Genomic DNA, 18,751 nt, shown 5'->3' on the forward strand with positions numbered 1-18,751 from the left:
TGAACGTGCAGTTGAGAACACATCTTTCCCATTAAGCTGGTGAAATCGCCCTCTATCTAAAAGAAGTTTTATTGCAACATTAATCAATAAAAGGTTTTTTTTTCAGTTCTTAATAAGTTAATTTTTACTGGCATAAGTCCAGAGTAACTGTATAGATAGCCGTTATATTAAACTTTATGGTAACAGTCATTCACTTCTAATCAAGTCAAAATAGCTCAAGCTCTAACAGTAATTACTGGATTTGATAAAAAGGCTCATTCAATCCTTTCGTTAAAAATCGCATTCGACTATTTATAAAAGTTCGTTTCTAAACTCTTTTGTTTCTTTTAAGATTCATCTATTTGTTCAATACAATGCGAATTGAAATAGTAAATTATTTAAAGTGCTTTATTCTGATTTATTAGTGGTGTTTCGGATACAATTTTGTCTCCCACAGTTCATCTCAACTAACGAGTTCTGATATCGTGTGAAAGACCTACTGGACAGTGAGCGGTGGGATGCAGAAAATAGACTTCAATATTACTTAATAAATACTCATTGATTCAGAATATATAAAGGACTAATAGAAAGCAATGTCAAAGGAGAATTTATGCCCAATGTCACTATTATAACAACAACTTGACCTGGTGGTTTTTTCATTATTGTCTTGGTAAAACACTTTTTCAAGGTGACTGTTATAACAACTACTTGACCTGGTGGTTTGTTCATTATATTCTTGCCGAAATGGTTTTTGAAGGTGACTTATAATAGCTACTTGACTTGGTTGTTTGTTTATTATTGTCTTGATAAAACCGTTTTTCAAGGTGACTTACAACAACTACTTGACTTGGTTGTTTGTTTATTATTGTCTTGATAAAACCGTTTTTCAAGGTGACTTACAACAACTACCTGACTTGGTGGTTCGTTCATTATTGTCTTGATGAAATGGTTGCTGAAGGTGACTGTTATATACTTGACCTGGTGGTTTGTTCATTATTGTCCTGATAAAACGGATTTAGAAAATGACTGTTATAACAGCTACTTGACCTGGTGGTTTGTTCATTATTGTTTTGATAAAATAATTTTTGAAGGTGACTGTTATAACAACTACTTGACCTGGTGGTTTGTTCATTATTGTCTTGATAAAATGGTTTTTGAAGGTGAGTATTATAATAGCTACTTGACCTGGTGGTTTGTACGTTATTGTCTTGATAAAATGGTTTTTAAATGTGACTTATAACAACTACTTGACCCGGTGGTTTGTTTATTATTGTTTTGATAAAATAATTTTTGAAGATGACTGTTATAACAGCTACTTGACCTGTTGGTTTGTACGTTATTGTCTTGACAAAACAGTTTTCGATGGTGGCTTATAACAACTACTTTTCTTGGTAGCTTGTTCATTTATTGTCTTGATAAAATAGTTTTTGAATGTGACTTATAATAGTTACTTGACCTGGTGGTTTGTGCACTATTTTCTTGATAAAACGGTTTTTGAAGGTGATTATTATAATAAATAAATTTCACTTATTTTTAGCAGGTATGTCTATTTTGTGTTTTCCTGTTCCCGTATGCTACAGAAAATTCACAGTTAAATTATTGTGTTAAAAAGAGTTCATTCTTTACAGTCTCCACAGTGTGATTAACGATAAATTTACGGACTTACAATTCTAGAATCAGGGTTTGAGTACAGGTACTTATTTTTTTAGCTTTGTGCTAAAATTCCCAAGCAAACAAATAGTACTGAAATAGGATTTATCGGTCAGTTTTATTTTTACCATAAAATCTTGAATAACGCGACAATAACAATTAAAATCACTCACTCTATAATGTTTGTCAGTTCTATAATTAAAGTGTTACAGCGTTAAAGCCATGCTAAGAATTTGAAGTTAAGGGCTTATCGATTTTTGTGTCATTATAGTGTAGGAATAAAAATAAAAGCCCTAATTAAATTGTACATGTCTCAAGTGATGATAAAATAATAAAGTTTAATACAGTCTGCATCTTACATACAGTGTAATAAATGTGTTAACCAGCATTAAAACAGTTATTAATTACGACAGTGAACCTAGCGGTAACATATTTTAATAATAACCACGAGTGGTCATTTTAGCACGAAAATTGAACAAAACATAGCACCGTTATTAACATTTCCAGTTCCTGGAATCTATTAAAATATAGAGGAAAAGATCACAAGACATGTGAAAATGTTGCATGAGACATCGTAAAAAGTTGAAACTCGAGTCGATAACAAATAAATTATTTTATTAGCTGCGTTTCGAATATACGTCGTTCGTAAGGCTTAGCTGATATATTTTAAAAGGGCCCGGCATGACCAATTGGTTAAGGTACTCGACTTCTAATCTGAGGGTCACGGGTTCGAGTCCCCGTTGTACCAAACATGCTCGTCCTTTCAGCCGCGAGGGCGTTATAACGTCACGGTCAATCTCACAATTCGTTGGTAAAAAGAGTAGCCCAAGAGTCGGTCGGTGATGATGACTAGCTGACTAGGAGTTGCGTTATAATTGGGTTTTGTAACTTCATCATTTGATAAATATTTTGTAACACTTACAATCGTCTGGAAGTAACAAAGAAACTGAAACCTTAACTTGCACGTGGTACTGTGGTGGGATTTCGAATAAGTGAAACCGGAATTTATCTGATAAACTAAAATGTATGGAAATAGACACATGGAAACTGAACTAATGATGTTTACGAAGTCATATAAAGGAAAACGTGTGACGTCACACATCAACGGGTGATTGTTCAACGTATCAGTGATCTATATGAGTCTTCTCAAAATTAACCATCCCTTAGAGACGCACAGTATTGTGATGGTATTACTTCCAGCCAAAACATCAAAACTATAACTGGAAAGCTTATATGTTCTGTTTGTTTGTTTGTTTTGTTTTTGTATTTCGCGCAAAGTGGGATTGACCGTCACATTTAATAATGTTTAGTTTAATTCTGTTTAATTAATTAACTACATCGAATAATTAAATAATCCTTACTCCACATGATATAATGTAAACGCAAATGCATAGTCCTTCAACGGTTAACGTAGGGTTATGTGTATCGGTAGGTCCAACGTTCAAAACATAATACCCCTAAATACGCTTCGTTCAGATGTATGCGCACTATGAAAGTGACGGATACTATCGTTCTTTGAACTGAAAGAAAAAAACCCATACAAAGTTGTTGGGCTGTGAAGGGGGCATTCTGCCGGCTGGATGTCTCTTCTCTGGCCAGTTTATCCCACATGAGTATAAGATGACGATCACGGTGAAATTTCCGAAACCAGTTCTATATTATTTACGTTCATGTTATTATTGCATCAGTAGTTGTTAGTTTTACCAATCTTCACTTATTCTACAACAAAGATCTGGTATCTACATTCTTGGCATTGTTATTATTACAACAAAGATCTGGTATATGCATTCTTCACATTGTTATTATTACAACAAAGATCTGGTAAATGCATTCTTCACGTTTTTATTATTACAACAAAGATCTGGTATGTGCATTTTTCTCATTGTTATTGTTACAACAAAGATCTGGTATATGCATTCTTCACGTTTTTATTACTATAACAAAGATCTGGTATATGCATTCTTCTCATTGTTATTGTTACAACAAAGATCTGGTATATGCATTCTTCTCATTGTTATTGTTACAACAAAGATCTGGTAAATGCATTCTTCACGTTTTTATTACTACAACAAAGATCTGGTTTGTGCATTCTTCATGATTTTATTATTATAATAAAGATCTGGCATATGCATTCTTCACATTGTTGTTATTACAACAAAGATTTGGTATATGCATTCTTCACATTTTTATTATTACAACAAAGATCTGGTATGTGCATTCTTCTCATTGTTATTGTTACAACAAAGATCTGGTATATGCATTCTTCTCATTGTTATGGTTGCAACAAAGATCTGGTATATGCATTCTTCACGTTTTTATTACTACAACAAAGGTCTGGAATGTGCATTCTTCACGTTTTTATTACTATAACAAAGATCTGGTATGTGCATTTTTCTCATTGTTGTTGTTACAACAGTGATCTGATATATGCATTCTTCACGTTTTTATTACTATAACAAAGATCTGGTATGTGCATTCTTCCCATTTTTATTATTACAACAAAGATCTGGTATGTGCATTTTGCTCATTGTTATTGTTACAACAAAGATCTGGTAAATGCATTCTTCACGTTTTTATTATTACAACAAAGATCTGGTATGTGCATTTTTCTCATTGTTATTGTTACAACAAAGATCTGGTATATGCATTCTTCACGTTTTTATTACTATAACAAAGATCTGGTATATGCATTCTTCTCATTGTTATTGTTACAACAAAGATCTGGTAAATGCATTCTTTACGTTTTCTTACTACAACAAAGATCTGGTATGTGCATTCTTCCCATTTTTATTATTACAACAAAGATCTGGTATGTGCATTTTGCTCATTGTTATTGTTACAACAAAGATCTGGTAAATGCATTCTTCACGTTTTTATTATTACAACAAAGATCTGGTATGTGCATTTTTCTCATTGTTATTGTTACAACAAAGATCTGGTATATGCATTCTTCACGTTTTTATTACTATAACAAAGATCTGGTATATGCATTCTTTTGATTGTTATTGTTACAAAAACAATCCGGTATGTGGATTCTTGTCATTGTTGTTATCACAACACACATGTAATTTCGAAGCATTGTTTGATTCTAGCTTTTCTCATATATTTATTCCACCTTGTATTTAGAATACAAAATATACAGAAGATGGGCACCTTATTAATGTCATACCAATAATAATGTATTTGCATTATTACAATCAAGATGAAACTGATAAAGATATGACATTGTTGACGTCGTTTCGAAGTCGCTTCGCACCTTCTTTGTGGGTATTTGGGTATGTTGAATTTTTAAATACCCACGAGGATCAGTTGCACAAGACCTCGTTTCGGTGTCTCGGGATTGATAAAAACGAAATTAACTTGTCTGTCTGTTTACTTAAAATATTCAAAAGTAATATTTAGTTTTCTATTTCTAATCTAGAAATTGTCCTTCGGTGGGACAGCTGTAAGTCATCGGATTTATAAGGCTAAAAATTAGGGTTTAGTTTCTCCTCGGTAGACACCGCAGATAGCCTGATGTGGCTTTGTTACAAGAGAAACATACATAGACTCGAAAGTACGAAAGCTAAACAGTCGCTAGTGTAATTGCTTTAGTTAATGCTTAGTGATATATTTTAATCTAATAACGTTGATAAATTTAATACTTTTTGTTCCTTACAGAATACTGAAATATACTATTTAGAAAAACCTATGATACTAATCGCATAAAAAAGGTTGGTTTCTCTCAGTATCTTAAAGTAGACTCTTAAATCATTATAAATATTTAATAAATCATTTTTGGTTTAATCTCGAGTCAGATATGGCCTAACAGTTAACGTGTTGGGCAAGACTCGAACCGTATTATCGTTGAATACACTTTTATCTGAAGGTGTGTTATACAAGTGGAAATCAATCAAAATATGAGGTTCAATGAGCCGGTCAAATATTTTGAAAGATTATTTCCCTTGAATGCTTGAATTGCATCGGTCAACAATTCGTAGGTATGGTTATACTTGACCCTTAGTAGGTCAACAGTTCAAATTTAGGTATGGTTATTTTTTACCTATATTTGATCAATGATGATAACTTACGTATGGTTATACTTGACCTATAGCTGGTCAATGATTATAATTTAGGTATTGTTATCCTTGATCCATGATGAATCTATTATCTTTATTTTATATTAGTGTTTTGCTAGAACTCGATGCCGAAAATTTCTTAACGTTAAAGTATGTACATTTATTTATCAAGACAGAAATAAGATTGTTTATTTGTTTGGAATTTCGTGGAGAGCTACATGAGAGCTATCTGCGCTAGCCGTCCCTAATTCAGCAGTGTAAGACTAGAGGGAAGGCAGCTAGTCATCACCATCCACCGCCAACTCTTAGGCTACTGTTTTACCAACGAATAGTGGGATTGACTGACACATTATAACGTCCCCACAGCTGAAAGGGTGAGCATGTTTGGTGTGACGGGGATTCGAACTTGCAACCCTCAGATTACGAGTCGAACGCCTTAACTCATCTAGCCATGCGGAGCCCTTGGTTCCCATGCTAAAGCAAAAATGAAATATATTTATCATAATATGTCATATAATCTGTAGCCGTGTTTCCTCACTAAATGGCGTATAATTTCGTGAAATATCCATCTGAAATTTTACCATATCACTCTTAAAGTTATCCGGAAGACTAAATTAGTTGAGACTGGTGGAGCTCTAGTTTTATAACCATACATAGCTTCCATAGCCAGAGATGTTGTTCTGAAGAAAAGAGATTCTTACAGTCATTCGTGAAACATTAAAGATCCGGAAAGTTAGAGACGTTACGAGACTAAGTTATAGGTACTACCATCAGGATTCATCAATTTGCTGATGCAAATTGTACTAGTAAAATGTATTTTATATTTTTACAAGAGAAACTGCTTTCCCTTTATGTTTTGGAATTATTAGGTTCATTATCAGTGCTGTTGTGTAAATGCTCCGTAGTTTCATATGATTTCAGGCTACATAATATTTTGTATTTTGTCTAACACCAAATACTTGTGCTGTTACTGGAGCATCAGAAACACTGATATTATACCTCCAAAAATTGTCTGGATTATCTTTTCGTTTTGGCTATTTTTTAAACCTCTCCATATCGTCCTACTTTTATATTGCTGTTGTAGTTCACGTTTTGTTTCTTGTTGTATTATACCATTGTATTGTTGCTTTACATTGCTCATACAATTCGGTTATTGCTGTATATTAAACCGTATTCGTCAAGTGTATTTTATCTTTCATTGTTGTTTCAGTTAAATCTTTCTTGTATTTTTAATTGTGTTCTACCGCTGTCTCAAATCTCAACGTCTTATCACTGTTCGTGCGCACATTATAGAATATGTCTTCTCACTTTGAGATGTACCTTAAATGGTCAATTTTCATCATTATAGAATATGTCTTCTCACTTTGAGATGTACCTCAAATGGTCAGTTTTCACCATTACAGAATATGTCTTCTCACTTTAAGATGTACCTTAACTGGTCAGTTTTCACCATTACAGAATATGCCTTCTCACTTTGAGGTTACCTTAAGCGGTCAGTTTTCATCATTATAGAATATGTCTTCTCACTTTAAGATGTACCTTAAACGATCAGCCTTCACCAATATAGAATATGTCCTCTCTCTTTAAGGTATACCTTGAAGGGTTGACCTTTAACGTTATATAATATGTATCTCACTTTACGGCATATCTTCGCCATTAAAGTTGAGTTGAGGGCTTAATTTGTTTATACTATGAAACAAGTATATCACGAGGTCCACTTTAAGACAAAGATTTATCAATATTTCTGTATCACTAACAACGAGTTCAGAACGTTTATCAAAAAGATGAATTCTACGTCAAATGCCGAAAGTAAAGACTTTTATTTCCGTGAAAAGTTTATTGTCTTTGAAATGGCCAGTTATCTAGACTTCTTTAGTGCAATGCCAGTTGTGAGGCTTGGTCGAAGAAATATTTCGAACATAAATCTTTATCACAAAACTAGGTTTTCCACCTAGATCCCTAAAAGCATTGGGACAGACGAGCTCAGAATGTTGCTAAGCTCTTATAAATGAAGTACTTATAAACTTTATCATTAGTCAACCACCGAAATCCAACACCATCGACAAAAACCTACAGAATTATCCATAGTGTGTAATATATAGTCTATGTTGATGAAGTGACAGCAATGGCTGAGGCCAGAAATCAAACCATACACGTTGGTAATTGCCTCGTAACTCAGATGATAGGTCATTTATCACAGTTTACCTAGTTAGTGGTTCCTTACTCCAAACATATTTCACATCAGTTTTATTTTACTCTTTTTATCATCAAACATTCTGCACGTGATATTCGTCTGTAACAAACACGGAATGTCAGCACGTGCGTTACATATCATGACGATGAAATTAGTAAAGGTCCGTTAGAGACGAATATGATAAAATGCTTAAAAAGTTGTTTAACAAGACATTTGTCTAGGTCTTATTAATTTAATTATGTTCGAGATAAATGAGCTGTCTCAACGTCCAGCTAACCACTTTAAAAGACTCATTGTTCTGCTTGTTAATAATTCTACATAAGACGAGAATATAAAGTACCTTTAAAAGGAACTTTATAGAAAGAATTAAGATTTTCAATAAAACACTGCCATCAGATGGAGCATCACATAATAATTGTTTCTTCGTCAAGAGGTTTTTCCAGAAATAGTAGCTGTTTACAAGAGACAAAGGATGACGTGAATGTTTCTTATTGTCTAAAATCCAAGTTTCACGAATTAATTTTAAACAATACGGATTTTAATAGCCTTGTGCAGATTTTTTATTAAATATTTTATTATTTATCTGAAAGCAAGGCTACTTGTCTTTCTCTCAGAAAACAACCGTGCCCTGTTTGTTTCTTTTATGCATTTCTCTCAGTAAACAACCGTGTTCTGTTTGTTTCTTTTACGTATTTCTCTCAGTAAACAACCGTGTTCTGTTTGTTTCTGATACGTATTTCTCTCAGTAAACAACCGTGCCCTGTTTGTTTCTTTTACGTATTTCTCTCAGTAAACAACCGTGCCCTGTTTGTTTGGTATATGTATTTCTCTCAGTAAACGACCGTGTTCTGTTTTTCTTTTATGTATTTCTCTCATTAAACAACCGTGCTCTGTTTGTTTGGTTTATGTATTTCTCCCAGTAAACAGCCGTGTTCTGTTTGTTTGTTTGTTTTATCGAATTTCGCGCATTGCTTAGGCTGTTATTGTCAGACTGAAAACAAATAAAACTAGCAGGTCGTGTAGCTGTGTTGAAAACATTATCTGTTTCTAGTTGTTTAGAAGAAAACTGAGATTCAACAAACTGTTCTGCTTTTGTAATAATAATTATCAAAATACAAATAAGTATAGTTTTAAATTGTCAGTAGAGTATAAATGTGTATTCTTTGAGAAATATCTTAATCATGTATTAATTCTGAAAGGACTTGAGAATTTATTTGTTTTTACTGAAGATAAAAAGTTTGTTGGTAATAAAGCGTGTTATTAATTATAGTACGTAACGTAACCTACAATAAAAACATAAGAAATCAGATAAACAATATGCTCATCTGGTGGGTAAGACACTCGACTTATAATTCGATGGTCGCGAGCTCGAATCCCCGTCAACCAAACATGCTCGTTCTTTCAGCCATAGGAGCGTTATAATGTGACGGTCACTCCCACTATTCGTTTGTAAAAGAGCAGCCCAAGAGTTGGCGGTAGGTGGCGATGGCTAGCTGTCTTCCCTCTAGTCTTACACTGCTGAATTAGGGACGACCAGCGCAGATATCCCTCGTGTAGCTTTGTGCGAAATTAAAAAACAAACTAACAAACGTCTTTTGCGTCACAAAATAAATTGAGATGCAAGAAAGAAGGGTTAAAAGTTCAAAAATGGTCGAGTTCACGTTTTATTTTACCGTGTGAACCTTCTCTTCTGAAGTCGGTAAGCAGAGCATAGAAGGTTCATTATGTAGGCTAACAGCAGTCAACCAAATTTGTTTTTCTAATGTACACTGTTGACTTGTCTCAAATGGTGTAAAAACCTAATATTTAGACATAGCTGTTAGATACATTTTAGATCTTTACTCTAGATGCTTATTAATTATTAGATTTTAACAGAATAACCAAAGAGAGGACTCCCATTATTTCAGCCATATACCTATTTTATATAATCTTAGCAGTGAGACTCTAAACTCGTTAGAGTATTTGTTGTAACGTCTAAACTTGTACCAGCTGACTACATTTCTTGACAATAGCTCTACAGTGTAGCTTCCATTAACTTCCAATGTCAAGGCCAAAGCACATCACTCTTCCCTGTGACTTTTCAAAATCCATCTAATCTATATGGACAAAAGCTTCCCAACGTCCATTTCAACAGTCTTGTTATACAAAATTACATCGGGGCTTGACCGATATCTCTCTTCATGGAATAATATAAGTATCCGTTTTATTCTTCAGCTAGTTCAAGTATGTGACTGGTAAACTTGATCTTATGAACCCATACCTTGTTGATCTCGTCTCCAGACGGATATTCTGTTGTGTTCTTTCTTGATGATGCTAATATCCTCATCTTATCTGTATTCCTTTCTTTTAAAGTGCCTTTAAGTTCTAAAGATTTGTTAATCTTTCTAATTCTGAGTACTCATTTTTATGACTTGTGTGTATGAATATTTTCATCGTGACATCACACTACATACATAACATTAGATGTCAAAATGTAGTTCCTTATGCGACTTGCTGTTTTTCATATTCAAACTCCTTTTAAATCGTTTAATGTAACTTACTCGATCCAGAACAATCAAAGTAATTAGTAATATTACAATTAATTTTATTTATATGGCAAATAAGATTACTGTGAGTTTTTCAGTTTCCAAAACATAAATGAAGTTTTCTCATATGTGTAAGAAACAGTTAAATAGATAATTGAATATTTTCTCGTTTTCTAGAATGATATTGATAAGATTCCGCTGTCTAATACATTAGATAAATAAAATATCAAATTCCAACATATAGAGACCTAATCCGGTTTGGTTTATTTTGAATTTCGCGCAAAGCTGCACGAGGACAATCTGCTCTAGCCGTCCCTATTTTAGCAGTGTAAGACAAGAGGGAAGACAGCTAGTCACCACCACCCACCGCCAACTCTTGGGCTACTATTTTACCAACGAATAGTGGGATTTACCGTTATATTATAACGTCCCCCACAGCTGCAGGAGCGAGCATGTTTCATGTGACGGGGATTCGAACCTGAGACCCTCAGATTACAAGTCGAGCGCCCTAACCACCTGGCCATGCCGGGCATTTAATCTTTGCATATCCCAGGGTGTGCTGTTAAAATATAACTTAAAAAGATATGTTCTATAACAAAACTGCAGTTTCTGTTTGTTTGTTTTTATTTTGACATTATTAAAATTCGTGGTTTGTTATTAACCTTGGAGAAAACTTCAAACAACACCATCAGTCGGAATTTATATCCAAGTTTTTATTTCTTGTTTAAAAAAACTTAAAGGTCAGTAAATTAACTTTAAATGCCAAACTAATTTAAGTTATTCAATAATGAGAACAACCAAACATTGAAGAACAACAGGAGAGTTGAGAATAAAACACGGAGACTGAACTCAGTGTTCTAAACAAGTCACTTGTTATTGTATTTCAAAACATGGTAATGTTTATACTAAATTTTATAACTAATACAAGAGGTTTAAATCACATGCTAAATTGTACCCAACCTGATGAAATGTTTATATTAATTTTCATTATTTAATAGTTTTCTCAGTGTTGGTAGGTGAGTTTAACTTACCTCTGATGGACAGAACGCACAGCCTGTTTTGTAACTTTACACTAAAGTAAATTAATAGTTTTTTACGACCACAAAAAGTATGATTTTATAGTTTTTAATACAAAATATGAAGTAAAAACTTGCGATAGGATTTAAATTAGTAGTATTAGTGGTATATGTATTTGATATATGTATATATGTATTTGATTTCGTACTTACGTTAAGGAACAAATGAAAAACGTATAAGGCAAAAACTTATACGTGTGTTGGTTTGGTTACACAAGAACTTACACGTGGACTGGTTACACAATACCTTACAAGTATGCTGGTTACACAACAACTTACACGTGTGCTGGTTACACAACAACTTACACGTGTACTAATTACACAACAACTTACATGGATGTTGATTACACAACAACTTACATGGGTGTTGGTTACACGAAAACTTACATGTGTGCTGGTTACACAACAACTTTCAAGTATGTTGGTTACACGACGCTAACGTTTCTTTGTAATGTATAGATTTTCCTACGCTAATAACTGTTGCTAGTTAGGGTTAATTATGAGTTGATTCTATTTTCCCACACTTGTGAATAGACTAACATTATATTTCAGTTTCTACTAAGTATACTTTAACATCACCTTTCAAAAACATTTGGACATCGTAGCAACGTGAAGAGGAAATTGACTGATTTTTTTTATTGCGTAGCAACAAAGCGTAACTCTCTAGTCTTTACTATTCATTAGTCTCGGCATTGTACAGCTTGTCCTCTCTCTAGGGGATCTCATATAGTAGCAAATACATGAATGTATCGGATGTTGTAACCCAAGCAACTTCATAAGCTTTGCTGATAAACTGAAATCCTAGAATACAGGAGTATACAAGAGCTAATACAATCATTCACTGTTTCCGACTGGAAATCTTTACTATGTCGGATGAGAAAGAAAGTGTACAGATATGTTGATAATTCGCCATTTTGTTTTTCACGTAATTATGTTTTGATCTGCAGTTTTCGCAAAGTATTAAGTTTAGCAAACTTCCTTTTGTTTGGTTTGTTTGTTTTGAATTTTTCGCAAAGCTACACTAGGGCTATCTGGGTTAGCCGTCTCTAATTTAGCAGTGTAAGACTAGATGGAAGGCAGCTAGTTATCATCACCCACCGCCAACTCTTGAGCTACTTTTTTACCAACGAACAGTGGGCTTGATCGTCACTTTATAACGTCCCCCCGGGGCTGAAAGGGGAGCATGTTTGGTGTGACGGAGATTCGAACCCGCGACTCTCAGATTAGGAGTCAAGTGCCTTAACCACCTGGCCATGTAGGGCCAACGTCTTTTTGTACAGGAAGTAAAATATTTTTAACATCTACTCACGGTAAATCAGTAATCTATGGAGGAGTTGTGAGTGACGTCATAAAAATTTCTTGTTTTAACCAATTCCGCCATATTGGACGTCAAACATTTAATCTAACAATTAACAATAATGCACATCATTTTTAGATTTACTGAAGTTTTATATGATGTAAATGACGTAAAACATTGCTTTCGGTAATAGATACGGATCCAAAATTCCATGTCTGTTCCATTTCTGGAAACACTTATCTTTACACACATTATTGAGATGACCTTCAACAAGAGATAACACGATATTAGAAGACATATTTGTCATGCTTCGCCTTTGGTAAGCACTAGCACTTGATGTCCAATATAGTGGAGTAAACTACAGTCCATGTGATTTTTCGATGTCACTATAAGACATCTTTATTCATCCAGCTTATATCAGTAACCTATGCTAAGTAACTTTCACACCTTCCAGTATCCTTATTGCCTACCTCTATCTCATAAACCTACCTATACCCACGCTATTACACTAACCCTAATACCTACGGTATTACAATAACCAACAACTTACCTCATTGCAACAACCTATTTACTCGCGTTAACCGATAATTGGACAATTACAGTTTCACTTTACTGATCCAAAGATCTGGCTGGAGTTGCTCCGATTAATAGACTGGGCTGGAGTTACTTTGATTAATATAATTGACTGAATTTTCTCTGATTAATAGAGTTGGTTGGAGTTACTTTGATCAGTAGAGTGGATAGAGAGCATGGCATGAGTTGTCATATCTAATGAATTATTAACAATTCAGTTGTCCAGGAGAAAGAATCAAACGTCGCTTACACAGCAGGTTCTCTTTTGTCTTCCTGAGTTCCAGTTACATTTCCTATCAAATTACCAAATTTTTAGCTGAAAAATAAAACTTTTGTTGCAGCCGCATGTGTCTGTTTTCTAACTCGAGTCGTTTCCTTCATACATAAATCCAATAAGTATTTCTGGAGTTAGGCCCGGGCTGTCACAGAAGTACAACGACACCTCCAATATGTTCTTAAATATGTGAAGTCGAGTTAATGAAGATGGACTCGAGTAAACTGTTGAACTTTTAAACGTCAGACGGAAATTGAAATCACTAGCTCGTAAGATCAGCGAATCAAATAAACTGATTTAAAAAATATATATATAACAAACTCGTTTTAGTAATTTATCATTTCTCGCTGAGTTTTAGGTTTGTACGAGAGGTAAAGAAGAGATTCAGGTGTTTGTACCGATGTTTATCTATCGTGATAAATAGATACTAATAGATATGTTGACTGAGGTATGTGAGAAGACAAGAAACTGTTCTTACTAGTTCGATAATGAACTACTTGGTGATTGTCTGGGAAATTATTAAGTTATAAAACACATTTCATCATCGTACATTATAGTTTAGTTTATAAAACATGAATTATTTATAACCCTATCAGCCTCCCTGTGTGCAGAACGCAAATAACGTGTTGTGTAGCTTTCTACATAACAACAAATACAAATTAGGATCCAATTAAAATATTCTAAACTGGATTGCAATAACACCTAACTGATCATTTATCTATATTTTGTTTTGGGTCGTGACGTATCGTCGATGATTCGTGGACAGATTTACGTAATGCTGTCCATTCCTTTCAGCAGGTAGCTGTCCTTAATTCAATAGCTCAAGACTAGATGAAAGGTAGCTATTTAACACCATTCATCGCCAACTTTTGGAATACACATTTACAATAGTAGAATTAACTGTCACTTTATAATGCTCAGACAGCTGAAAGAGTGAACATGTTCAATGTCAGATCGAGATTACGAGTCAAGCGCCCTAACCACCAGACCGTGCCGGCCCCTGTGGATGCAATGTTCAGATAAATTCAAATATGGCCAGATGAACTGTTCACAGTTCAAATATGGCTCGTTTTTTAATTTTTGTAAATAATTGTAGTATTCTAACTTATGATCACACGAGATATGCGATTTGTGAAATTTCAATTCTATGTACATTTTCAATGGAATATCAGTAATGATATATCAGTTAATTTCAATAAACCTCTGTGATTTAGAAATAAGTTCTTACAGCGTTACGAGGTCAGATTGTTCGATTATCTTGCAAGAAAACAAATCGTTTCATCAGTTGTTTATTCTTTGCTCTGTACTTTAGCGAGAAAGGAGGTCATACGTCGATTCGGTAATCCTAAGTAAACTCGTTTATTGAGTTCATAATCGTTCCATATTTAGGAATATTTATAATTAAATGTATATCACTTTACGCCATATGCATCCAGACATTAGCAAGATTTTGTTGAGAAAAACAGAGGCTGGACATACATAATGCTTAAAAATCCTTGATTTATTGTAAGAAATTGAAGGACCTATCCTTTTTTTATATAAGAAACTGAATAACCCATCGTTATTAATGTAAGGAATTGAAGGACCCATCGTTATTAATGTAAGAAACTGAAGGACCCATCATTATTAATGTAAGAAACTGAAAGTCCCGTCATTCTTAATGTAAGAAACTGAAGGACCCATCATTTTTAATGCAAGGAACGGAAAGACCCATCGTTATTAATGTAAGAAACTGAAGGACCCATCATTATTAATGTAAGAAACTGAAAGTCCCGTCATTCTTAATGTAAGAAACTGAAGGACCCATTATTTTTAATGCAAGGAACGGAAAGACCCATCGTTATTAATGTAAGAAATTGAAGGACCCATCGTTATTAATGTAAGAAACTGAAGGACCCATCATTATTAATGTAAGAAACTGAAAGTCCCGTCATTCTTAATGTAAGAAACTGAAGGACCCATCATTCTTAATATAAGAGACTGAAACACCCGTGATTTTTAACCTAGGAATTAAGTAAATGGTTAAATATCTTAAGTTTATCTCCTTTTTATAAATTCAAGCATGAAATAAACGATTTAGAAAAGATATATTGTTGTAAAACCTGCTCCAGAATACGTTGAAATAGTTTTCACCTCAAAACAATTTATAAAACAAAAAAGTTGTATATCCAGTGATTAGTACGACCAGTTTTAGTAGAAAATAGATTACTCATGAAAGTAACCATTTTTTTTTTTTAAATGCTGCAATATTTTGTGAAGTTACTTATCCATATACAGAAATAGATTCTTATTGTCAACTTTTTTGTTTATTTCTCTAGTGTTAAAGATGCTGACGGAGGCTTCTTTGAAAATTTCACAGCGTTGTCATGGAAACAGGAAAATAGACGATTACAGGCGTCAAGAGTGGTATTTTTCCTAATTTTCTACCTACAGTTAGGATAATAATTTGTTAAATGATAAAAAGCTGGAGCAGCAACTGGTAAAGTCTTGAAAGTTAGATTAACTAATACGTAGAGTCTTATGTTATCTATCTCGTAATTTGATTTTGTTTGTCTTGCCTTTTAATTAACTGTGTTTGAAATGGTTATCTTGAATATTAACAACCTTGAGACGTTAGATTCTATGTTGAGATTAACGTTATAAACTACCTCACGTTTTTGAAATACGTAATAACCATTATGATCAGCAATTTAAGGATTTGTAGTTGTTCCCTTAGATCATGTTGTATAAATAATATTACCTTATTATTTGATGACTTAAAGCTCGTTATATAGGTTACACGTGCTACTGGGAATATATATTAATTCGAAGATTGAATACTACGCCGCATATACCTACACTAATTAAAATACCATAGGCATGGCTTGCTGATAATCTTATTATGTGAGCAGGTGTCCTCCGCTGGGACAGCAGCATATCTTCAAATGTACAACTCTAAAATCAGGGGTTCGATTCCCCTTGGTGGACACAGGTAGATAGGCCGATGTGGCTTTGCTATGAAACACACACACACACACACACACACACACACGTAAACAGGTAGAGATAACACTCTATAAAACCCCGGGCCAAGCGTGGCCCAAATATTAGTATATGATACCGCTGAAACGTCTTCACACTTTCAGCTGAAATTGCGTTATAAAAGTAGCAATCGATTCTGTTTGTTGCTTTACAAACCCTAAAAGTTCAGGTTGAAAATTTCAAGTTTTGTTCTTATGTTTACTAAAAGGAGTTTATAATATCTACTATTTCCAAAGTCGATCACGGTTTTATTATAAATAACTGAAATATATATGTACATATATTAATATTATTTTCAATGTCTGTAAAATATTATTTTAGAAACTATCTCGATAGACAGATTCGCTTTTATTACCTTCCTTAAATTGGATGGACAAGCCTCCTCCAAATTTATCACCCAAATTGCTTTGGTTCCTACCCTAAAATTTGTTCTTTTGTAGGCACTTTGTGTCCGTTATAAAACGCTCAAAACTCTCCCTGAAATATCGTTTCATACTTTCCTAATATAGATGGCGTTTCCTGATGATATATCAGCTCTTTAACCACCCACATCAACCATGTGCCGCATCACGTTTTTATTTTTATTTTGTGCTTATTATTGACCTTTGTATTCTTAGCCGTGGGCTTTGAGTGTCGTGTTATTCACTGGTCTTCGTCCAAGAATATGTTATATAGAACCTCATGTTTCTCTTTCGAAGAAGTTAGTAAAAATAAAGAAACTTAACTCACTACCGTATGCACTTTAATATAGAATATAGTTAATAAAATTCACCACTTTATTCTAAGATTTCCAGAGATAATAAAGGAAAAATGGAACTTTATTTAACCAAGTGAAATATTCTTCATATATGCCCCTCTCCCTGTGTGTCGGCAGTAAATTTAGGGATTACAACACTAAAATCCAGAGCTCGATTCTCCGCGGAAGACAATTGTAGATAGTGCTTTGCACTAAGAAACCAAGAAACCTTTCAGAAAATGTGTATCATATATTACTACAGACGTTGGTTCTTCTAATACACAAGAAATTGTGCCATCGATGAAATAAAAATTTTTGTTAAAACTAAGAACATTATTTGTCTTTTTAAATGACACTGAAACGAAACCAAAACCTAACAATATAAAACGTTATGCATCCTTAATTCATTACTTCGAAAATAAATATGTATATATTTTTATATATGAGTACTTAACACCGTTTAAACTGTATATAAGGTTTGGATTGAATTTCGCGCAAAGCTACAAGAGGGCTATCTGCTCTAGCCGTCCCTAATTTAGCAGTGTAAGACTGAAGGGAAAGCAGCTAGTCATCATCACCCACCGTCAACTCTTGCGCTACACTTTTACCAATAAATATTGGGAATGACCGTCACATTATAACGTCCCCCACGGTTGAAAGGACGAGCATGTTTACTGCGACGGGGATTCAAACCCGAGACCCTCAGATTACGAGTCGAACGCTTTAACCCACCTGGCCATACCGGGCAAGGAATTTGATATCCACCTAGAGACATGTGGTGTAAGAAGTGGGGAAGAGCTTATGTTAGTTTGGCGGCTTAAAACAGAGTTAATATTTTTTGCTTGTAAAGGAAAGTTTCTTTTCAAGAGACTAAAATCCACTAAATCTATATCAGTCTAATATGGTATAAATTTAAACCGAGTTTGACAAAGGTGCTAAATTTACTACAGGATTGACACCCGAAGGACTGAACTTCTGTTTAGCAGACTCGAATTTAAAACCAAATTGCTATTCGTTTTTATAATAAAAATATCATGTTAAGGTTTGATTTCTTTGAATTTCGCGCAAAGCTACACAAGGGCTATCTACGCTAGCCGTCCCTAATTTAGCAGTGTAAGACTAGAGGGAAGGCAGCTCGTCATAACTACCCACCATCAACTCTTTGGCTACTCTTTTACCAATGAATAGTGGGAGTGACCATCACTTTATAACGCCCCACGGCTGAAAGAGTGAGCATGTTTGGTGTGACGGGGTTCGAACCCGCGACCCTCAGATTACGAGTCGATTGCTGTAACCATCTGGCCTTGCCGGGTTCTGTATGTAAGGAAGGAACAATATTCACATGTGACGAAGAGTGTAATGGCCTGA

General features: G+C 34.2%; 1 protein-coding gene across 3 annotated transcripts in view; it reads left to right on the forward strand.

Moving 5' to 3' along the window:
- Positions 1 to 18,751, forward strand: part of LOC143255043 (BAI1-associated protein 3-like) — a 162,410-nt gene that overhangs the window by 76,652 nt on the left and 67,007 nt on the right. For all 3 annotated transcript variants that reach the window (XM_076510077.1, XM_076510079.1, XM_076510078.1), the window contains exon 2: positions 15,945 to 16,032. In XM_076510077.1, coding sequence (XP_076366192.1) covers positions 15,945 to 16,032 — 88 coding nt within the window. The remainder of the gene's footprint in view (positions 1 to 15,944; positions 16,033 to 18,751) is intronic.

Source organism: Tachypleus tridentatus, chromosome 7 (assembly GCF_004210375.1).
Source record: "Tachypleus tridentatus isolate NWPU-2018 chromosome 7, ASM421037v1, whole genome shotgun sequence".
In the NCBI taxonomy this organism is placed as follows: Eukaryota; Metazoa; Arthropoda; class Merostomata; order Xiphosura; family Limulidae; genus Tachypleus; species Tachypleus tridentatus.